The sequence below is a fragment of the Tachyglossus aculeatus genome, chromosome 21 (genome assembly GCF_015852505.1).
Source record: "Tachyglossus aculeatus isolate mTacAcu1 chromosome 21, mTacAcu1.pri, whole genome shotgun sequence".
NCBI classification, from domain to species: Eukaryota; Metazoa; Chordata; class Mammalia; order Monotremata; family Tachyglossidae; genus Tachyglossus; species Tachyglossus aculeatus.
In genome coordinates, this window is record NC_052086.1 from 77,019,195 (window position 1) to 77,042,969 (window position 23,775).

The window sequence follows — 23,775 nt, forward strand, 5'->3', positions numbered from 1 at the left end:
CCCCCCCCCCCCACCAGCACCTCTCCCGCTCTTCGCCCCCCAACTCTCGGCCCACGTGACCCGCCCCCCCAGGCCCCGCCCACCCCGCGCTCCTATTGGCCGAGAGCCGGTGCTCTCGCTCCGTCCCTCCGCGCTCCCATTGGCTGCGGGCCGGCGCTCCCCGCCCACCGCCCCCGCAGCGCGCTCCCATTGGTTGCGGTGCCCGCGCCGGCCCCTCCCTCTCTATAAAAGGGCGGCGGCCCGCGGCGCTGCCGCACTGGGCTCCCGGCCCGCGCCCGGGGAGGACGGTCTGCGGCGGAGCGGGAAGGGGGACGGGACACCGCACCGCCTGCCCGCGCCATGGTGAGCGGGGGCCCCGCACGCGGGACCGACGGACCGACGGAGGGCGGGACTGCTGCTGCGGCGGGGCCCGGCCCGGGAGGGGGAGGGAGCCGGCGGATCCCCACCCCCCAACACACACACACACACACACACACACACGCACACATACACACACATACATACACACGGCGCGGCCCCCGTTATAGCGCGCCGGTCCCCGGTCCCGCAGCCAAGGCCGCCCGCCGGACCTCCAAGGGAGGTGGAAAATTTTCAAAAAATGCGGGTGTGACCCCCTCCTCCGCCCCCGCCCCCGCCGCGGGAACAAAGGAGACGGCGCCCGGGGGCTGAAGGCCCGGACCAACCCCGGACGCGCTCGCCCTCTGTCTCTTCGCCTTGCTGCCTGTCGCTCCCTTTTCCACCCTTCCTCTTCCTTGCTCTCTCTCCCCCCCCTTCTTATCTGTCTTTCCTCCCTTTCTCTCCCCCCCTTCTTATCTGTCTTTCCTCCCTTTCTCTCTCCCTCCTGTGTCATCTCTTTCTCTCCCCCCCCCCTCATCTCCCGTTGTTGGGTAGGGCCCGTCTCTATATGTTGCCAACTTGTACTCCCCAAGCGCTTAGTACAGTGCTCTGCGCCCAGTAAGCGCTCAATAAATACGATTGCATGAATGAATCTCTCCCCCCCCGCCCCCCGTCTTTTTCTCTCTCGCCCCCTCTCTCATCTCCCGTTGTTGGGGACCGTCTCTATACGTTGCCAACTTGTGCTTCCCAAGCGCTTAGTACAGTGCCCTGCATACATTAAGCGCTCAATAAATACGATTGCATGAATGAATCTCTTTCCCCCCTCTCATCTCCCGTTGCTGGGTAGGGATCGTCTCCAAATGTTGCTAACTTGTATTTCCCAAGCGCTTAGTACAGTGCTCTGCACACAGTAAGCGCTCAATAAATACGATTGCATGAATGAGTCTCTTCCGCCCCCCCCCCCCATCTTTCTCCCGTCTCTCATCTCCCGTTGTTGGGTAGGGACCGTCTCTATATGTTGCCAACTTGTACTCCCCAAGCGCTTAGTACAGTGCTCTGCACACAGTAAGCGCTCAATAAATACGATTGCATGAATCTCTCTCCCCCCCTCATCTCTTTTCTCTCTCCCCTCATCAGTTTCTCTGCCACCTCTCCCTTCTAGACTGTGAGCCCATTGTTGGGTAGGGACCATCTCTATCTGTTGCCGAATTGCACTTTCCAAGCGCTTAGTGTAGTGCTCTGCACACAATAAGCGCTCAATAAATAAAATTGAATGAATGAATCTTTTTCTCCCCTCTCATCTCTTTTTCTCCCCTCTCTCATCTTTCTCTCCCCCTGTCTCTCTCCCCTCTCTCACACTCTTTCTCTCTACTGAGGACAGTAAAGCATTTCATTTTAATTTGAAAATGGTAAGGAACAACTGGGGAGGGAGCACAGGACTGACGGCAAAGGATTCTGTCCACCAACTCTGCTGTGTGCTCCAAAGCCCTTAGTGTAGCGCTCCGAACACGGTAAACGATGCGCTTAGTACAGCACTCTGAACACGGTAAGCACTCAGTAAATACAGTTGACTGACTGGGACGCAAAAGGTCCTTCAAGTTGGGGCCAGAGGGGTGATGCCCCCATCAGTTTTTGAGCCTTAGTCGGCATCCGACCAAGCTTGTGCCAGGGAAAACCGTTCCAGATCCCCCGAGTCCTGTTTAGTCAGTGCCGTTTATTGAAAGCTTATTCTGTTCAGAGCACTGTACTTAGCACTTGAGAAGAACACACGGGTAGACATGATCACTGCCTTCAAGAAGCAGTATTTCCCAGTGGATAGAGCACTAGTGGAAAGAGAGGAGACCCGGGTTTTAATCCTAGCTCCACCACTTGTCTACTGAGAGACCCTGGGCAAGTCACTTCACTTCTCTGTGCCCAAATGACCTCATCTGTCAAATGGGGATTAAGACTATGAGCCCCATGTGAGACAAGGACTGCTTGTATTGAGCCCAGCGCTTAGTAAAGTGCCTGGCACGTAAAAATCACTTAACAAATACCATTATTATTCTTAAGGGTCTTACAATCTTAGTGAGGCTTGCATTCCAGACCTAGAGTGGATTAGATCAAGCAATCATTCATTCATTCAGTCGTATTTATTGAGCGCATACTGTGTGTGCAGAGCACGGTACTGAGTGTTTCGGAAGAGTACACCACAACAGAATAACAGACACAGGCCCTGCCCACAGCGGGCTAAATGGCGGAGGGACGGGGAAGTGTGAAAGATTTGGGAAAATCGCCCAAGTGACTAAACCGGGCTACTCCGGACCAGTTTGGGAAACTGGCTGGGGGCAGTGGACAAGCGTGGATGAACTAGGGTGGGAAGGGAGGGACAGTGGAGTGGGATCAGTAAACTCTTCTGCAGTTATTGGTTATTAATTGCTTACTACGGACCAAGCACAATGTTCACCGCAGGATACGCAAGAAAATGAGATTCAATCGTATTTATCGAGGCAGAGCATTGTGCCAAGCGCTTGGGAGAGTACAATACAATAAACAGACACATTCCCCGCCCACAGCGAGCTAAGGCACAGTCCTCGACCTTTCCAGCTCTCACAGTCTGAGATAGGGAGAGGAGGTATCTTATCCCCATTTTGCAGAAGAGGAAACTGGCCCAGAGGAGTTAAATGACTCCCCGAGCTGAAGCAGTCTCAAGACTGTAAACGCCTTCTGGTCAGGAAACACGTCTACCGACTCTGTTGTATCACACGGTCCCCAGCGCTCAGCACAGCCCTCTGCACACAGAGCTCAGTAAAAATGATTGATTAACACAGTGGACCAACGGTTAAGCTGGGATTAGAACCCGGACCTCCGGTTCCCAGCCCCAAGCTCTTTCCACTAGCCCCCACAGCCTTTGGTGGTATATTAAATGTAGCAAATGCTGAAACAAAGCTAAATCAAGGTAAACACAGAAGGTTTGCGCGATTGCAGGTGTTAGCGTGGGATGGGGGTAGAGCAATTGGTAGTTGTGGATCTAGGCCTCGATCCTTAAGGAATCCCTGCCAAAAGGGGTGTGGAAGCAGCATTGTGTTTGGGGAGACAGTCTCGGGCGCCCTTCCTGACGTCTGTTTAGCATCTTGCTCTATGGAGGTCATTGTGCCTCCGCTTGAATTCTTCTGCTTCAACTCATGAGCTGGGAACCGTTGAGCTCCGGCATCATTTGCTGCCGCATTGAAGCTGAATGTTCCTCCAGCCTCCTGGAGAGTGGACCTGTCCTGTCAGTCCCACTGCCCCCGCGGAAGGCCACGTTAATCCCCGGTCACGGTCGCCCCTCCGGCAGCCGGTTCAGCGGGGCTGGCACTGTAGCTCCTGACTCGGGTTACTTCCCCAGAGAGCCTGGCCAGCGTCCGTGATAAGGGGTTTTTTTTTTTTTTTTGGCCCTCCCCCACCCACCCTCACAGAAATGTTTCATTTTAGTGACCTGACAGCTGTATCAACAGCCTACACGGGTCCCTGCAGCGAGGCTGAGCGTGAGTTGTCTACGTGGGGGCCGGAGGAGGAGAAAGAAGAGGGAGGTTTAGCACGCTCCAGTACTTGCATTTAGTCACAGTAGACACTTGGGCCACTCTAAAACAATACCAGTCTCCTGCCATGTCATCTGGTAGGAAGCACACCCCTCCCCCACCTCACCCCAGTTCCAAAAAGTAAACACGGCACAGAATTGGCTCTCTTCCTCTCTCCCCCGCCTTCCAATCCCCCCTCAACCAAACTCAAACCCTCCACTGCATCTCCTTGGGTTATTTCCCAATTTCGGATTCCCTGGATACATGCTCCGAGCTTGGGTTCCCTCAGACCCTGCATCTGTTGTCAAATTCACCCTTTCTGTCCTAAGGCAACAGGGAGGAAAATTCAGGAGGCGAAAAGGCAGGATGGAAGAGCCTGGTTTGGCCCGTATCTACAAAGATCATTTTCGCTACTTCTCAGAAGCGTCATCTAGCTTCTAAAGGCTCCCCGCCAGCCGTGTGGTTCTGTGGACCTGTGTTGGAAATGGAGTCGGTCTCGGGGAGGTGTGGGTTCTGGACTGGAAGCAGAGAGAAAAGCGTCCCCCCCCACCCCAACCCCTACCAAGACTCCAGAACCAGGGTCTTGCCCCACTCCCACCCTCGGGGGGAACCTTTCGGTCTGGGCAGTGTCCTGCCCAGAAAGGGCATGAACACCCCATGAACGGGCCGTCGGCTTATCAAAACCGAAAGCGGGGGATCGGGTTTCTGAAATCCCCTCTCCTGTCACCCGGGAGTCCCTGGGACACAGAGGGAGTGATTGTTTCACCGTCTCCGTGGCAGCACTGTAGAAAGGGGTGGCGAGACGTTCAAACCCCCATAGTCTAAGAACATACTTGCAGGATTGGATTAATGAGAACTTGATCGGGAGAGGCAAATGGCCCGGCCCCCCACTGGCAGACCTTTCCCTCTCTGCTGTCTTTAAGACTTTAGAAACCTCCAGCAGAGGTAGTTCTGTTTCCTGTTACTATGTCCCCCCACACCCTGCCTCCTCCCCTCAACTCCCACCCCGGCGCCTAATTCTAATTTCCTGGTCCATCCTGGGTCGAAACCAGATTCGCCGAACGCTTGCCCTATCATTTCCCACCTCATCACAGACCGGCGTCGTCGTCTATCGTAGAAAGATAGTCATTCCTGGGTCAGACCAAGAGGCCACCTGGCCCGGTTTTCTGACTCCAGCCATGGCAACGGGCTGTTTGGAGCAACCCTGTGATAGCTGGCCTTCTGGCGCTCCATCCTAATTATTCAGGCTGGACCCATCAAATCACTAACTTTCCCTCTAGGAACACATTACGGACTGCTCGTTCATAACATTTTCCGAACCCCTTTTGACCTTATCGGTGCCTTCGGCCAAACGATTTCCTATGGTAACAGATTTCAGATGCTCACCCCCAGCTGGATGAAGAAGGGTTTCCTGTTTAGGCTTTGACTGTTTCCCTCTCCTAATATTGTGGGATTTAGTGAAGTACAGTTGTATTTTCCACACCCTTTGTGATTTTGTTATTCATTCATTCAATCGTATTTATTGAGCACTTACTGTGTGCAGAGCACCGTACTAAGCACTTGGAAAGTACAAGTCGGCAACATATAGAGACGGTCCCTACCCAACAACGGGCTCAAAGTCTAGAATGGGGAGACAGACAACAAAACATGTAGACAGGTCCCTGTCTGCCTTTCCCATGTGAAGAATCGTATCTTATCGTCATGCTGCAGTTTCTCCATCTCCCTCGTCGTCTTGGTAAGGTTTCTCTGCCCAGTAGTTTTTCCAGCTCTTTTAGAGTCTTCCTAATATGTAGCGACCCAAACTGCTCCCAGTATTCCAGGAGAGGCAGCGTGGCCTAGCAAAAAGAGCACGGGCTTGGGAGTTGGAGGACCTGGGTTCTAATCCCGGTTCTGCCGCTTGTCTGCTGTGTGACCTTGGGCAGTTCACTTCTGCGTGCTTCAGTTCTCTCATCTGCAAAATGGGGATTCAGTACCTGTTCTTCCTACTTAGACTGTGAGCCCCAAGTGGGACCTACCCCAGCCCTTAGTACAGCTCTTGGCACATAGTAAGCGCTTAAGCAAATACCACGATTAGTATTGTTTTTATAGAGAGGCAACACTGAACCTTTTGTTTCCTAACCCCTTCCTGGTAATACCCTCCATTTGATGGGTCTGTATGGCTGCCGTGTCCCATTGGACTGGAGACTAGAAAAAACTATGAGGCTTTTTTATGGTATTTGTCAAGCATTTTCTGTGTGCCAGGCACCGTACTAAGTGCTGCGGTAGATACAGGCCAATCAGGTTGGACACAGTCCCCGTCCCACATGATAATAATAACAATGGTGGTATTTAAGCACTGTCCCACATGGGGCTCACAGTCTTCGTCCCCATTTTCCAGATGAGGTAACTGAGGCCCGGACTGTGAGCCCACTGTTGGGTAGGGACTGTCTCTATATGTTGCCAACTTGTACTTCCCAAGCGCTTAGTACAGTGCTCTGCACACAGTTAAGCGCTCAATTAATACGATTGATTGATTGAGGTGACTTGCCAAGGTCACTCAGCTGATAAGCGGTGGAGCAGGGATTAGAACCTACGACCTCCGATTCCCAAGCCCAGGCTCTTTTAACTAAGCCATGCTACTTCTCCCAGACTTCTCTCCCGAGTCGTGAATGGGAGCTCTGAGTACATTTGTCTCGTGGTAACAACTTAGGGCGTGTGTTTCTGCATTATTCATTCATTCAATCGTATTAAGCGCTTACTGTGTGCAGAGCACTGTAGTACACGCTTGGACAAGTACAATACAGAAATAAGCAGTGACATTCCCCACCCACCACGAGCTCACATTCTAGTGGTGGGGGAGACAGACATCAGTACAAATAAATAAAATTACAGATATATACATAAGTGCTGTGGGGCGGAAGGGGAGGTGGGAGAGAGCAAAGGGAACAAGTCGGCGGCACAGAAGGGAATGGGAGGTGAGGAAAAGCGGGGCTTAGTCTGGGAAGGCCTCTTGGAGGAGATGTGCCTCACTCTGAGAGGAAAGGTTGGATTTTAGCCATGTTGCGAAGGCGGGACTGACAGGATTTGGTGACGGATTGAATATGTGTGTTGAATGAGAAAGAGGACTTTGCCCTTGCCCATATTGAAGTTCACCTGCACCGTTCTGGACATCGTAAGCTTGCTGTGGGCAGGGAATGTGTCTGTTTATACTGTACTCTCCCAAGTGCTTACTACAGGGCTCTGCATACAGAAAGTACTCAAATACAGTTGACTGTTCTGTCTTTGAGATCTCCCTGTCTGTCCCGTCTGCATGACATTTCACCATCTGGAAGAGGTTAGGTTCATCTGCAAGCCTGGGGCTCTCACTGCACACTCCCTGTTCTATAACATTTATGAAGATGCAAAGCGGTCCATAGCGTCTATCTCTGGAGGCCCCCAATGCTTATACACTTCACCATCCTGAAACGCGGCCAGTGATACTTGCTCGTTTCCTGCCTTAGCTAATTTTCTGAGAACATTCTCTCTCCAGGCCCCTGGTTACTTGGGAGTTGTGGTATTTTTTTTTTTTTTTAAATCCTTGGGTACGGAAAATTATCCGAGACTTTTTAAAAAGTCTTAATGTTTGGTCTACTTGTTTTCCCTCTGTCCACACGCTTCTTGACCCCTTCCAAGAAATCCGGCAGATTAGTGACAGCTAATGGCATGTGAATGACATGGAAAGTCTACAGGCAATTCAGGGCACAAGCTGGAACTTGGAGATAAGAAAATATCCCAGACCGCCACTTTCCGGGTGGCAGAAATGCCCCACTGTAACCACTGCACCCATGCCAGCCCCTTGGTCACACGATCAAAACAAGCTGGAAGAGATCAAGACAACTGTGCCGAGGTCAACAAGACTGTGCTGAGCCCAAACTTTGTACTCTTGATAATTTTTTAATGGAATTTAAGCGCATACTATGTGTCAAGCACTGTTCTAAGCGCTGGGGGTAGAAACACATTAATCAGGCCGGCTACAATCTCTGTCCCATATGGGGCTCAAAGTCTAGGTAGGAGGGAGAACAGGTGTTAAATCCCCATTGTGCAGTTGAGGAAACCGAGGCACAGAGAAGTCAAATGACTTGCCCAAGATCATACAACCTGATCACCTTGTAACCTCCCCAGCACTTAGGACAGTGCTTTGCGCATAGTGAGCACTTAATAAATGCCATTATTATTATTATTATTTAAACTCGTTGTGGGCATGGAATGTGTCTGTTTCCTGTTCAGTCGTACTCTCCTAAGTGCTTAGTACAGTGCTCTGCATGCAGTAAGCACTCAGTAAATCGGATTGAATGAGTGAAGTTGGAGAGACAGCAGTAAACATAGTGACTAACTCACTGACTACTCTCCCAGGTGTTTAGTCCAGTGCTTTGCACCCATTAATCAATCAGAGGTATTTACTGAGCACTTAATGAGTTCAGAGCACTGAACTAAGTGCTTGGGAAAGTCCAAGACTATAAAGTAAAATAAATGATGCCTGTTTACTTGTTTTGATATTTGTCTCCCCCGACCCCAGACATAAGCCCAATGTGGGCAGGGATTGTCTCTCTATATTGCTGAATTGTACTTTCCAAGCGCTTAGTACAGTCCTGTGTACATGGCAAGTGCTCAATAAATACAACTGAATGAATTAATTAATGAAAGAAATAGATGGAGTACTGTGTGTTTAGTGCTTTCGAGAGGGGTGGTCACATCTTCTAGACTGTGAGCCCGCTGTTGGGTAGGGACCGTCTCTATATGTTGCCAACTTGTACTTCCCAAGCGCTTAGTGCAGTGCTGTGCACACAGTAAGCACTCAATAAATATGATTGAATGAATACAGCAGACAAGTGGTATAGTCAGGATTGGAACCCAGGTCCTCTGGCTCCCAGGACTGTGCTTTTATTCATTAGGCCCTCTATTCATCCCTTCTCCCAGCCCCACAGCACTTATGCACATATCTGTTATTCATTTATTTATATTAATGCCTATCTCCCCTTCTAGACTGCAAGCTCATTGTGGGCAGGGATTGTCTCTCTATATTGCTGAATTGTACTTTCCAAGCGCTTAGTACAGTCCTGTGTACACGGCAAGTGCTCAATAAATACAATTGAATGAATTAATTAATGAAAGAAATAGATGGAGTACTGTGTGTTTAGTGCTTTCGAAAGGGGTGGTCACATCTTCTAGACTGTGAGCCCGCTGTTGGGTAGGGACCGTCTCTATATGTTGCCAGCTTGTACTTCCCAAGCGCTTAGTGCAGTGCTGTGCACACAGTAAGCACTCAATAAATATGATTGAATGAATACAGCAGACAAGCGGTATAGTCAGGATTGGAACCCAGGTCCTCTGGCTCCCAGGACTGTGCTTTTATTCATTAGGCCCTCTATTCATCCCTTCTCCCAGCCCCACAGCACTTATGCACATATCTGTTATTCATTTATTTATATTAATGCCTATCTCCCCTTCTAGACTGCAAGCTCATTGTGGGCAGGGAATGGGTCTGTTTATTGTTATATTGTACTTTCCCAAGCGCTTAGTACAGTGCTCCATGTACGGTAAGCACTCAATAAATACAATCAAATGAACTGAATGAATGACATAACTATCAAGTGCTTAGTACAGTGCTCTGCACACAGTAAGAGCTCAATAACTACGATTGAATGAATATTATTATGCATAAGTAATCATGTTCTTACTGTGGAAATGGCTAAGTGTTTATGTCCCAAGGGTTGTGCTAGGTGCTGGGATACACAGCCTAGTCAGATTGGACATAGTCCCTGTCCCATATGAACTCACAATCTAAGAAAAAGGGAAAACAGGCATGTAATCCACTTTCACAGATGAAAAACTGAGGCCCAGAGAAGCTAAGTGTCTTCATCAGTAGCATTTGAACACTTTGTGGGCAGAGTACTATACTAAGCCCTTGGGAGAGTATGATATAACAGGGGTGGTAGACAAGTTCCCTATCTACAACGATTTTAGAATCTAGAGGGGGAGACGGATGTTAGCGTAACATCTTACCTCTGCAACATCGCCAAGATCCGCCCTTTCCTCTCCATCCAAACCACTACCCTGCTCATTCAAGTTCTCATCCTATCCCGTCTGGATTACTGCATCAGCCTCCTCTCCGATCTCACATCCTCCTGTCTCTCCCCACTTCAGTCCATACTTCACACTGCTGCCCGGATCGTCTTTGTCCAGAAACGCTCCTGGCATGTTACTCCCTTCCTCAAAAATCTCCAGTGGCTACCAGTCAACCTACGCATCAAGCAAACACTCCTCACCCTGGGCTTCAAGGCTCTCCATCACCTTGCCCCCTCCTACCTCACCTCCATTCTCTCCTTCTACAGCCCACCCTGCACCCTCCGCTCCTCTGCTGCTAATCTCCTCACTGTGCCTCATTCTTGCCTGTCCTGCTGTCGACCCCCGGCCCACGTCATCCCCCTGGCCCGGAATGCCCTCCCTCCCAACATCCGCCAAGCTAGCTCTCTTCCTCCCTTCAAGGCCCTACCGAGAGCTCACCTCCTCCAGGAGGCCTTCCAGACTGAGCCCCCTCCTTCCTCTCCCCCTCCTCCCCCCCCCACCTTACCTCCTTCCCTTCCCCACAACACCTGTATATATGTATATATGTTTTTACGTATTTATTACTCTATTTATTTTACTTGTACATATTCTATTTATTTTATTTTGTTAATATGTTTGTTTTGTTCTTTGTCTCCCCCCTTCTAGACTGTGAGCCCACTGTTGGGTAGGGACCGTCTCTATATGTTGCCAACTTGTACTTCCCAAGCGCCTAGTACAGTGCTCTGCACATAGTAAGCACTCAATAAATACGATTGAATGAATGAATGAATAAAATTTTGCCCAAGGTTACTGAGCAGGTAAGTGGCAGAGCCAGGATTAAGACCCAGGTCTCCTGACTCCCAGCCCTGTCTGCTCTCTGCTTCAGTGCCCATCGGTCATCATCTCCACGGTCACCCTCTCTCTTGCCCTTCCCCCTGAATGCCACCTGTGGATGCAGAGCTACTACCGCTGCTGGTGACGTTCCCGTTAGAAATCTTTACTTTCTGTATTGCTTGAAGATAAGGGCCTGAGCACACCCACGTAGCCGGTTGTACCTGTACAGAAAAACCCCCAGAGCTTCCGTGAAGCATCGTGGCCCAGTGAAACCCTACGAATCAGAAGTACCTGGATTTGAATCCCGGCTCCACCGCTTGTCTGCTGTGTGACCTTGGGCAAGTCGCATCTCTTCTTTATGCCTCAGTTCCCTCGTCTGTGAAACAGGGATTTTAAGACTAGGAGCCCCGGGTGGGACATGGATTGTGTCCAGTTTGCTTATCTTGTAGCTACCCCAGGGTTTAGTACAGTGCCTGGCACATAGTAAGCACTTAAATACCATTAAAAAAAGCCCCTTACTGACCCTTCTCCCTGTCTTCTACCCAATCACCCTACTCTTCTGCAGTGCTGGAAATGCCAGTGATTTTCTGAACCTGTTGTGGTAGGAAAACCGACAGCTGCATTTTTCAGACTGATTTTACTGCATGAGTATGTGCGTGTTTTCAGGATGCCTCTTCTAAAAGCCTTTTGCCATTTAACTGTGCTGAGCTATTGCTAAACTGGAGAAGCCCTTAGCAACAGCTTATCATCATCATCAATCACAATTTACTAAGCATCCATTAAGCTCTGACTACTGCTGGGCCCCTCGCAGCCCACGGAAATTTATCAGCGAACGTGATGCCGACCCTGTAGGATCATCCACTTTAAGGCGGTTGGTGTAGAAGCAGGGACAGGTGCACATGCAGGAAAGTAGGTGAGAGCCATTTGAGAAAGAGGAAGTTTTAAAGCCACCCGTCCCCCAGCAAAAAACCCCAAAGGAGCCCCACACTGTTCTACAAAATCTCTGTTTTGGAGGAAAATGCTAAAGCCTGAACCCACTTGGGTTTGTAAAGATGACATGTAACCTTTGCATAACTTAGTGTGAGAGGCTACACCACCTCCCCCCCAGCCTGCAACACACATTTCCTGTCACAGAGCTGTTTGTCAGCGCAGCGAAGCATTGGAGATGGAGGATGTTGGAACTGGTAGCCGTGTGCAGCAGTAACAGCTGAAGTAGCTGCTTTTTTCAAAACGTTTCAGCACCTTCATGCAGCGCTGCATTTGGGGAAATGCGGGGAGAGGAACCCACTCTGAAGTTACCCCCAAGACCGTTCACGTGTCTAAACCCTCGTCCCAGCTGCTTCAACTAAATCTTAAAATCGCATTCCTTGCAACAGTAGGCAGGCTGGTTTTTCTAGTCCGTTGGGGCTGGCCGGTGTTTCTCCTCAGCCCGTTGTAGGGACCGTCTCTGTTGCCAACTTGTACTTCCCAAGGGCTTAGTACAGTGCTCTACACACAGTAAGCGCTCAATAAATACCATTGAATGAAGGAATGAATCCTCCCTGATCCCATTCCTTCTCCTTCCCCTCTTCGGCCCCCCTCAGTTCACAAATGGCCTCCGCATCTCCTTATGATGGCCTGCTCCATGACGCACGAAACAACAGTTTAAGTGGAGTTAGTTCTGGCAAACTACCTTGGGTCTTGAGCGGTCCTTTCCATTGTTTTTAACTTCCCAGAGAACACTGAACTTCCTGTCAGTCGTGGCCCAAAGTTGGACTTTCTCCTTTCCCATTCCAAGGCGATTTGTGTTTATCACCTCTGAGGAAGTGAGCAGACGGATTATGCCCTTAACAAAGATGTGGAGATGTGGTCTCTTACCCAGCTAGGCCTCAAGTCCAGAGAAGAAAATGCGGAGCGAGAGAACTCACGTCAGTCGTTAATACCTGCAAGGCAGCAGACAACCAGTTTCCACGGTGACTGACTGGACCAGGTGCCACGCACTGTTCTAAGCACTGGGATAGCTAGAAGATAATCAGGTCCCACATGGGGCTCGAGAAGCAGCGTGGCTCAATGGAAAGTCAGAGGTCATGGGTTCAAATCCCCGCTCTGCCAATTGTCAGCTGTGTGACTTTGGGCAAGTCACTTAACTTCTCTGTGCCGCAGTTCCCTCATCTGTAAAATGGGGATGAAGACTATGAGTCCCCTGTGGGACAACCCGATCTCCTTGTAACCTCCCCAGCGCTTAGAACAGTGCTTTGCACATAGTAAGCGCTTAATAATCGCCATTATTATTATTATGTAGGAAGGAGAACAGGTATTGAGTCCCCATTCGGCAGATGAGGGAACTGAGGCCCAGAGAAGTGAAGTGACTTGCCCAAAGTCATGCTGCTAGTAAGCAGCAGAGCCATGATTAAAACCCAAGCCCAGGCTCTTTCCACTAGGCCACACTAAAAGCTGGAGACTAAGCTATACTGCTGGGAACACCAAATTGAGAGGTACAGGGCTGAATGGGTGAGGGTGGGCAAACGAGGACAATTAAACAGTTGGCAAGTGATTCAATCAGTGGCTTTGATTGAGTGCTTGTGGTGTGCAGAGCGTTGTGCCAAGTATTCTTTAAGGTGGTCTGGCTTGTCTACACCATTCCCTCTTCACTTGCCAAACGGCAGTCCACTTGGCTCCCTTTAAGCCGGAACCCAAGAACCCCGATGCCCCCGTTTCAGGGTTGGTTGGACAAACTCATCCTAGGCCAGTCTGGACAGATGAGTCCGTCAGGCAGGATGCTTCCCGAGGGAATCTGGAGCCCAGGGAGGTGTAGGAGATGTTCCTAATGAAGTGGATGGCTTGGTGCTGGAGGGCTGAGAGAGATCCAAAAGGCCTTCGAGGGTCCCGGAGTCATCTTTCTCTGCTTCAGGAGGTGACATGACCTAGTAAAAGGAGCATGGTTCTGGGGGTCGGGAGAGCTGGGTTTGAATTCCAGCTCTTTTCTAATCTTGTCTGATGGTGGGCAAATCCCTTAACCTAGCTGAGCCTCAATTTTTTCATATATAAAATGCAGATACCATAAGTGTGCTTGCCTCTTGTGGGGCAGGATCTGGGCCTCATCCAGCACTTAGAACAGTGCTTCGCACATAGCAAGCGCTTAATAAATGCCATCATTATTGTTGTTATCTGTTTATCTGGTATCTACACCAGCACTTGGTACATAATAAGCATATGATACAATGATTGGGGGAGGCGGGATGTAGAAGTGGGGGTGGGGGAGAAAGGAACTGGAAAGCAGATTGTGAGATTAGGATCATTAGCATATCACAATCAATCCGGAACACTGTTACTAAGCACTTGGGGGAAATACAGGAAAACAGCTGGTAGACACTTTCCCTGCCCAAAATGACCTTGAGGTCTAGAGGGGGAGACAGACGTTAATATAAATTACAGACATGTACATAAGTGCTGCGGGACTGAGGGGGAGTTGAATAAAGGGTGCAAATCCAAGTTCAAAGGTGATGCAGAAGGAAATGGGAGATGAGGAAAGGGGGGCCTAGTCAGGGAAAGCTTCTTGGAGGAGATGTGCCTTCAGGAAGGCTTCGAAGGTGGGGAGAGGAATTGTCTGCCGAATACGAGAGGGCGGTTTCTGTGGAGTTAAGGGGACGGAAGCCAGATCGAAGGGGGTCAAGGAGAGAATTGGAGAGGACCTGGAGACAGCAGGTGTAGACAGCTCGCTCAAGGAGTTTGGAGAGGAATGGTAGGAGGGAGATGGGGCGATAACTGGAGGGAGCTGTGGGGTCAAGGGAGGGTTTTTTTAGGATAGGGGAGACGTGTATGTTTGAAACTAGTGGGGGGAAAAAGCCATCGGAGGTGAAGATGTCGTGCCGGGGGGTGGGGCAAGTGCTATGATAAGGTGGGGTTGGAGATGCAGGTGGACCGTGTGGATTTTGAGAGAAGGTAGAAGATCTCCTGTTATGCTGCCGGGAAAGATGGGAGAGTTGAAGAAGGGGCAGGAGCAGGGAGAGACTGAAGAGGAGCAGGGAGGATTTTAGGGAGATAATGCCTGAGGGTTTCAATTTTCTCCATAAAGGACGGTGGCCAGAACATTAGGGACAAGAGATCAGGGAGTGAGTTAAACATCCAAAACAACTGGCGAGGACGCTGGGAGTCAATAACCAGAGGGTAGATCCCAGGTAGGGAGTGGGAAATGTGGCAGTAAAATCTGAGCCCAAAGCCTAGCCCCTGTTCAGAGGAGGAAATCCAGACACTGATTTACCCTTCTGACCTCTAACAGTCTCTCAGTGTGTATATTTTTTAAAAGGTGTAAAACTTTGTCCCCTTTGTCACTGCAGTGCACTAATGCTAAAATAATACACAGTGACGGAGCGCTGACTAGGACCCAGGAATTGTTTCTTCCTCAGGAGGCTTTCAGAGTAGGGATTGCTGGTCTGGACACAATGTTCATTTTCATTTCAGGCTAGAAGCAGTGTGGTCTAGTAAAAAGAGCGCAGGCCTGAGAGTCAGAGGACCTCGATTCTTATTCCCGCTCTGCCGCTCGTGTGCTGTTAACACCTTGGGGAAGTCACTTAACTTCTCTGTGCCTCAGTTACCTCATCTGTAAAATGTGGTTGAGGACTGTGAGCCCTCTGTGGGACAGGGACTGTGGCCAACCTGATTGTCTTGTATCTACCCCAGTGCTGGCCCATAGTAAAATCTTAAATACTATACAGAAAGAAAAAAGAGTATGGTCTTGGGGAGAGATCTGTGGAAAGGCTCATCCTCCTCCCCGTTTCAAGACATGATGTGGTCACGTTTGTCATCGATCTGCCTAACTCCTGTGTATCCTACTTAGGAGCTGTTGTTTGGGAGTCACCAAACAGTTCAGCCTTAAAAGCAATCCGTCTGGCTTTGTAAGGTCAGGATGGATAGAATGAACGGAGAGGACGAATAGGGATTCTGAACACAAAAGAAGCACGGAGCTAGAGTGGAACAGCAAATCACCTCCATCATTCCCTCTCTTACCAAGATTTTCTAAAAAGGATTTCAGAGCCAGATCAACCCTCAATTTCACAAAGAACTACAGCAGATGTGGCATGGTGGGGGAGACAGATCCACCCAGGAGAACTGTCCAAGCAAGCTTGAGACTGTTGCCCCTGTGAACAATTCAGCTTCCTTTAGCGTAGTGGTTACTTTCTCATTTCCTAAATAAAAATAAATTCACATACTCTTAATACTCAGAGAAGCACTCATTGGGCATCCAGTACTGCACAAGGCCTAAGTCCCCTGAATTCCCTTTTTTATGGTATTTGTTAAGTGCGAGCTGTTTGCCAAGCACTGTACTAAGCGCTAGGGTAGACACAAGCTAAATTAGGTTGGACGCAGCCCATATACGCATGGGGCTCTCAGTCTCAATCCCCATTTTACAGATAAGGTAACTGAGGCCCAAAGAAGTGAAGTGACCAGCCCAAGATCACACAGCAGACAAGTGGCAGAGCTGGGATTAGAGCCCAAATCATCATTACCACCAGACCTCTGCTCTATCCACTAAGCTACACTGCTTCTTGTGTTCAGTCTCTCCAGTATTGGACTTTTTGTTTGTTTGTATTGTACCATTCCTGGAAACATGTCCAATTAGAATAGTCATAGCACATTGTAACTTAACACAACCCTAATTCACTGAATTCCAGTTTTCCGGGACCCCACTGCTCTGCCCAGATTGCTGGGGAGCAATCTTGGAGACTCAGTTCAAACAGGAACTTAGCTATCCCTACCACTGCCAGGCAGGACTGAATTACAACCACTCCACCCAGACATTACTTTGTTTAAAAAAGTCTGCTACACAGTCTCTTTTGAAAACCCATTCTTATTTTCCAACAACTCTAAGGGTGAGCAAATTACTGTGTTTAACTTTTAAGTCCCTTCCCTTCCGCTGTATTCGCTCTCCTGTCTCTCGTCGATCATCTTCAAGCATATGAATCCGATGTGAGACTCATCTACTTGTCTAGCTTGAGTTTAAACTGACTCTTTCTTTTCCTTTCGGTTATTATGGTCACTGAATAATAAGCTGGAGTCTATTTTTACCAGTTATAAAATGCGGGCTATATTTATATGACACTTCTCCGAGAGTCTCAGTGCTAAAATTAGGCCAGCTAAGTCCTAGGAGGTGGGGAAAGGAGGTCAGAGGAGACAAAGGCCAGGCCTGGTCTTCTCCCCAGGTTAGAAGTGAGGCATCCGTTGATAACCCGAATCTGTAGAAATCTCAGTATCCCAAGCATCAGATCCTTCCATCAGAGTACCGTGAACAAAGCAGAAGTGAGGTGATGAGCGAGAATCTAACATAGACAAAGCGAAGTCTTGTAAATTCAAGAAGTTGCAGAAGTAATCTAGCCATCAATGGTATTTATTGAGTAAGGTAATTGTAATGATGGTATTTGCTAAGCGCTTACTATGTGCCAAGCACTGTTTACAAACCACTTGGGATCTACCAAAACGTTCAGAGGAGAGATGGGGAAGAAGCAGCAGCTATGACATGTAAACAAGCTAGATCAGGAATAAAAACCCTCAAGTTTTTGGCATTAATGGTATCAAAGAAGATACAAGCCAACCCAAATCCAGATGCTAAATTGGCTATGCAGGTGAGCATTAAAAATTTTGTTCAGTTCCTCTTCCCATTTCTCCCTGAGGCATCACATAATTATTCCTACAACCAACAGTTGACATTTCTTCTGATGCAGCCCCATGAAGTGCTACTGGTTCCAAGCGATTGGTTAGCCTCAAATCTCCGTTAAATCAGAGGACAAGACTCAAAACCCATCTAACCCTACTCTAGGATTCAGCTACATGGCCCACAGAATTTTCCAATCAAGTTTACACAAAACAGCCTGGACTCCTCCCCACTCCCCATCTTGGCTACAATCAAGTATCGTACGGTTTAATACAGCAGCCACTTGGCGAGCCAATTAGCTCTGTGTATATTCTTGCTATACCGAGGTGGAGAAACTCAGAAATGGGAAACGATGGAAAAGTTTCAAGGCTAGAAAGGCTCACATCACCAAACCCTCATTGTCCTTATCCTCGGCTAAGTAAAGAGCTGTTAAAAGACAGCTCTTGGGGCAAATTTAAAGATGGAAGGGGGGCGAACTTACTGACGTCCGGCTTCTTTGTTTCAGGACTCGCGGATGCAGCCGCCTGCCCGCCAGCACTGAGACCAGAAACAGGCACCCCAAAAAGTCATCTTAACTGGAGCTGACCCCAAGGACTGACCATGTCCATTATGGACCACAGCCCCACCACCGGAGTGGTTACCGTCATTGTCATCCTCATCGCCATCGCGGCTCTGGGGGCCTTGATCCTAGGCTGCTGGTGTTACCTGCGCCTCCAGCGTATCGGCCAGTCGGAAGATGAAGAGAGCATCGTGGGAGACGGAGAAACCAAAGAACCCTTCCTCTTGGTGCAGTATTCCGCCAAAGGACCCTGCGTGGAGAGGAAAGCCAAGCTGACTCCGAACGGCCCCGAAGTTCACAGCTAAGCCAGTTAACCGCTTTCACGTGCCCACCTACCACACGCCTGCCGCGCCCAGCATCCGGCAAGCGGGACGTGAACTGCAGAAAACCGATCCAGATGTGCCGCGCCCTTCAAAGGAAAGAAAGAAGGCGTTCAGATGGCACACCCTGGTCTTGTTTGGTTTTGTCACTGCATGCACTGAGACGATCCGCCATCACACCATTGCTCCTTGACATGGAGAGACGCCTCATCCTCCTGGTTGACTGTCCGTTGCCGGCAACGGACAGACCGGACCCGATCGACGTCAAAGGATTCACAGCGTTTTTTGTTACTTGAATGTTTAGCTGAGCCTCTGTTGTAGATGGAGCTACTACTGTAATGTGAACTAGCTAACGAAACTGTGAACTGTAAATAGGCCGTCCCAAGCGCTTGCTCTTGTCATGCGGCATTATGGAGCCGGTCTGAAGTTGACCTATTTAAGACTGAGCCACGTGGCAAAGGGTTGGAAGGATTCTAGATACGGAAAGCCGGATTTGCAGTTCGACTAGTTTTCGACCTCAAGTGTGTGTGTGTGTGTGCGTGCGCGCGCACGTGTGTGTGTGTGTGTGTGTGTGTGTAGATTTGTAAAGAAAGATGTCGCTGGTTTGAAATGCCGTGGTGACTGTTGCAGGACGTGCCCCACAAAAGGTGACGCGTGTTGCTTTGACGGCTCGTATCGCAGGAAGCAACAGGCCGAGAAAGGAGACCCGTACCTCTCTTCTGTTTGGGTAGTGTTTAGGCTGTTAATGTTAATATTGTTTCTGTGTTAACTGTATAAATTATTGCAAGGAAGCCGCTTCCTTAACCCTCTGGGAGCCAGTGAAGGATGCGTATTTTACGCAGGGAGAGTCCAGAAGGCTGCCAGGGAAACTTGGAGCGGCAGAGCAGTTTCTTCCCATTGTTTTTAAGCATGTTAGAAGCACAGAAATGTCTCCCCTCCCCCATAAAACTGGCATTTAGTGCTAACTAGCTGTAACTGCTATTATTTAACATAATAATAAACAGTCTGTCAGTCCATCCACTCTAGTCTAAACAAGTCGACCTTGGGCCCCCCTCCAGTGAAAGTGTGTGTTTGGAAATCACTCACGATACCCTTGCATTTCATGGTCCTATAGGTCAGTGAATGTAACTTGTGGAAATCTCTCTTCAGACAGGAAGCAATAGAATATTCCTTTACTGTTCACGCTCTTAATTTCTTACCAATCTCGGTAACGATTTCTTGGGGTCTGATGTGATTGAACTTGAAACGGCTGGAAGCACAGAAGGAGCCACCTAGCTCCATACTGTGATGCAGATTTAAAAAAAAAAACCCAACACAAAACACATATATAACAGTAAGAGCTTACATAATTTACATAATCTCCAGGAGGACTTGGCACTGTTTCCAAATGGAGAGACAGGTTAACTAGCATGGTAATTAAAATAGGTTGACATCTTAATGGAATTTTCCACAGAGTGGCTCAAAAAAAGAGACACCACTGACCCCAGATTTAGTTTAGAAGAAACAAAACTTAAAAAAACAAACCAGTAGGATATAGGAAGGGATCCTAAATCCAACCACCACCAGCATGCATTCAATCGTATTTATTGAGCGCTTACTATGTGCAAAGCACTGTACTAAGCACTTTCTCTATTCTCTAACAGTTCTTTAACAGTGATGAAGGGTTTTGAACAGACTTCAGTGGGTGTCAAAATTCCCAACATTTACAATTCATTTTGCTAGTGTGCTAGACCCACAGCGATCCACGGAAAAGTGGTGAAAAAGGAAAAGCATAATTCACTTTTGGCGGAGAGTGGAGCTGGTAGCCAAACAGGATGGGGTGCATATGCACACTGGTTTGTAGCCACCATGCCTGAGAACAATCACTCATCCACCTCAGCCCCGGAAGAAATTTTGAAGGCCCTGAACTGAGTTACTGAACGATCCTGAGAGGGAAAACTGTTGAATAATAATAAAAAAAAAAATCACAGAAATGACTTAGGGGGTCATTCTTAGCACATTACTCTTGGCATTACCTGGAAATAAACAGCCAGGGAGTAAAGAGAAGCATTTGCCACCAAGCCACTTGAACATGGACTAGTTTTTCCAGAGTCCTGTACTGAGGGGACTGTACTACTGTTTCGTTTCAAAGCTATGACATTTGTGCAATAAATGGAAGTAGTTTCACACCGCTTTTAAGTTGGATAAATTCAACCTTGATTTTCTAGACCATTGAGAAAAGTCTTTATTTACAATTAATTTCAATAAAATTTGCATAAATATCTTCCCACTCCACAACCGGGTCGCGTCTGATTTCGGCAAGTGATTTCAACAGTCAGTCTGTCCTATTCTCACCGGTCTCTTCCGAAGTCATTAAGGAACTAACGTGAGTCACAGGTGTTTTGTCACTGGGTGCATCGTCCTTGGTCGGTCTGAGTTCAGCAGAAGAAAAGGTGTCCTCGAGAGAAGTGGATTTCTCGGCTTCATCTTTATTTTCAAACTTCCCTTCCATGGTGGCTACCAGAATTTTAAGCAACGCATTTTCAGTTAAAAGATTTTCGGATGCGTCTGCTAATTCTTGAAGCTTCCCTGCCATCTCCTCGAGCTCTCTGGTTTTCTGATCATACAAGGTCTGTAACTGTTCGCTGTGGAGCTGAAGGGTGCTGTGTTGCTTTTCCAGTGTTTGCTTTTGCTTCTGTAGTCGGTGTCCATCTCTCCTGGCCTCTGAGAGCTGAGACTCCACTTGATCCTGAGCTCGGTGCAGAGCGCTGATTTCCGCTCTTAACTTCTGGATCTCCTTCTCCAAGTGGGATCTGTGTCTTTGCTGTAACACTGCCTCATTCTGAAGACATTCTTTGGTACAGGAGTCTGCGGAACTAGCTGCAGCGGAGGGGGGGTCAGCATAATGTAAAATGAACTTCAGGAGATTAGGAAGGGTGATGGGAAGCTCCTCAGGATACTTCACGCTTCGGTCCTTCCTGGAAATCATAAATATCCTGGGTTACCCCCAACGCTAAAGCACTGATGGAGTTCTCCGTACGTTCAGGCTATTTGCCTACTGGCGCATTAGTGAGTCTACTTATTGAAAACTGGCATAGAAAAATGAACATTTTTAATTGCCACTGGCAAAACTGAACAATAGCTATGGCTCTGCAAATGCCGCTTAATGATTTTAGTCCTCAAAAGTGAAACCGACTTCAGTTACCTCTGACAGATATTACGATAATACTATATAGTACTATTACTAGGCATCGTCAACGGTATTTCTACAGCACCTACATGTGAAGATGCTGCATTAGGTACTGTATCAAATGCGGTCCCTACCCTTGAGGAGCTTATAATCAAATGAAGCAAAACCGGTAAATATATAATTGGATAAGAGTTTAGATCGAAGACTACCTGTGTAAATAAGTGAAAACACACAAATCATAGTAACTGATCAATGGTATCTGAGTGCTTACTATGTGTACAGAATTGTACTAAGCGCGTGGAAAATACAGCACAATGGAATTAAGTAGACGCCATCTCTGCCCGTAAGGAGTTTTCTGTCTAGCGGGGGAGACTGCCATTTCTCCAATCTAATTTATTTTTGAATGCCTGAGTGAGAGGACGTGTACATGAGTGCTATGGGACTTAGGAGAGGGTGAATATCAAGTGGTTATGAGCCACAGTGCGTAAAGAAATGCACAGGTGAGGGGAAATGAGGGCTTAGCCAGGGAAGGTCTTTTGAAGATGAGACTGTAGAAGGGCTTTGGAGGTGGGGGAGAGTAGTAGTTTTTGAAATCAGAAGGGGAGAGAGTTCTAGGCCAGAGAGAGGACACGGGCAAGGGGTCAGTGGTGAGATGGGGCGAGCTGACAGTACCTTACAGCCCACGGAAAGGAGTTTATTTGCTGCGGAGATGGGTGTGTACATAAGGATGCCTCTGTCAAGGTAGCTTTATTGGCAATGTAGTATCACTGCCTGCTGCTGAGAAGGGCACCTGTAGACACTTTGTCCCACAAACACAAAGTGCACCCATCACCCTCGACAATCGTCTCAACAGCACAACTGGCTTTCAGGAACATGCAAGACTAAGGGGAAGGTTCAACACGAGCCATCGCTACTTCTGGAAAAACAGATCAGGCAAATGGTGGGAAACCCTCTATTCTATTGCATGACAAAAGGTCATTACAGGTTGGCAACCCAAGATGGTGATCGTTTGAGGGGAGCAGGGCATTTGAAGCCTCTTGGGCATTTGAGGAGCCCTATTTAGGAGCATACTATTCACCCCACATGAGGAAGGGGCTAGAAATGTCGCCCTAAAGTTGCCTGGCAGGTTAACGGGCTTCAACCTTGAACTGCAACCACAAGAAGACTTGGCAATAATACAAAAATAACCTTTCTATCATGGAGCATCAGGACACACTGTAGTAACAGTCCTTGTCTTGAAAGGATGGCCTGCGGTTTGATAAGACAGACTTCAATCTGCAAGCTTGCCTCTACGCTAAAATCTTACGGGCAGGGAATGTGTCCGCTAATTCTGTTTTTATTGTACTCTCCCAAGCGCTTAGTTCACCTTGTATCCTCCCCAGCGCTTAGAACAGTGCTCTGCACATTGTAAGCGCCTAACAAATGCCATCATCATTATTATTATTACACTCCTCCGCACATAGCGAGCGCTCCACGAATGTCATTGATCTAAACCGGATCAGTTTTCACGCCCTAATGAAACCAGATTCCATGAGGGACAGCTCACAGAGGCAGGTGCTGGCAGTGCCATCACTTGGGAATGTGAAGACCTGCTTCAAGGAAGACTGAAAATAAATTCTCTCTCACCCAAAATAAACCCTAGAAGCCCATCACCATGATCTCAACTCGTCTCTCTAAATCAACCCACATATTAAAACTGTCACCACATTCCGTCCATTCTAGCATTACTAAAGTCCACCCTTTCCTCTCCATCCAAACTGCTACTACACTGATGCAGGCACTTATATCCTGCCTTGACTACTGCATCACCCTCCTCGCTGACCTCCCTGTCTCTCCCCACTACTGCATGGATTATAGTTCTAATAAAAAAAAAAAAAAAAGCAACAAAAACCAAAAAGGCATTTAGTCCACCAGGTCCCCATTCCTTAAGAACCAGCGGTTGGCCATCCACCTCCACTGACGGCTTTAAAGCATTCAGCCACCTTGCCCTTTCCTACTTTACCTCTGATTTCCTACTTCTACCCAACCCACTCACTTTGCTCCTCTGACAGCAACCTACTCATTCTACCTCTACCTCGTTTATCTCACCACTGGCCTCTGCCCACATCCTGCCTCTGGCCTGGAACTTCCTCCCCCTTCGTATGACAGACCGCCACTTTCCCACCTTCAAACCCTTATCACATCTCCTCTAAGAGGCCTTCTCTGAGGAAGCCCTCATTTCCCCTACTCCCTTTCCCTTCTGCATTTTCCTTGCACCTGTACCTCTGAGCAGTTGATATTCACCCCTCACTCAGCCCCGCGGCACCTACGTACGTAGCCGTACTTTA

The 23,775-nt window shown here is 48.4% G+C and overlaps 2 protein-coding genes across 4 annotated transcripts in view; one reads left to right on the plus strand and one right to left on the minus strand.

The window, feature by feature from the left end:
* The first annotated feature begins 266 nt into the window (after positions 1 to 266).
* On the plus strand, positions 267 to 20,231 carry SNN (stannin). Its single transcript, XM_038763963.1, has 2 exons — positions 267 to 342; positions 17,906 to 20,231. The coding sequence occupies exon 2, from the start codon at positions 18,001 to 18,003 to the stop codon at positions 18,262 to 18,264; it is 264 nt and encodes an 87-aa protein (XP_038619891.1). The 5' UTR covers positions 267 to 342; positions 17,906 to 18,000; the 3' UTR covers positions 18,265 to 20,231.
* Positions 20,232 to 20,485: 254 nt separating this feature from the next.
* TXNDC11 (thioredoxin domain containing 11) overlaps positions 20,486 to 23,775 on the minus strand; it is a 75,220-nt gene continuing 71,930 nt past the window's right edge. For all 3 annotated transcript variants that reach the window (XM_038763960.1, XM_038763961.1, XM_038763962.1), the window contains one exon: positions 20,486 to 21,236. In XM_038763960.1, coding sequence (XP_038619888.1) covers positions 20,594 to 21,236 — 643 coding nt within the window. In that variant the 3' untranslated portion in view covers positions 20,486 to 20,593. The remainder of the gene's footprint in view (positions 21,237 to 23,775) is intronic.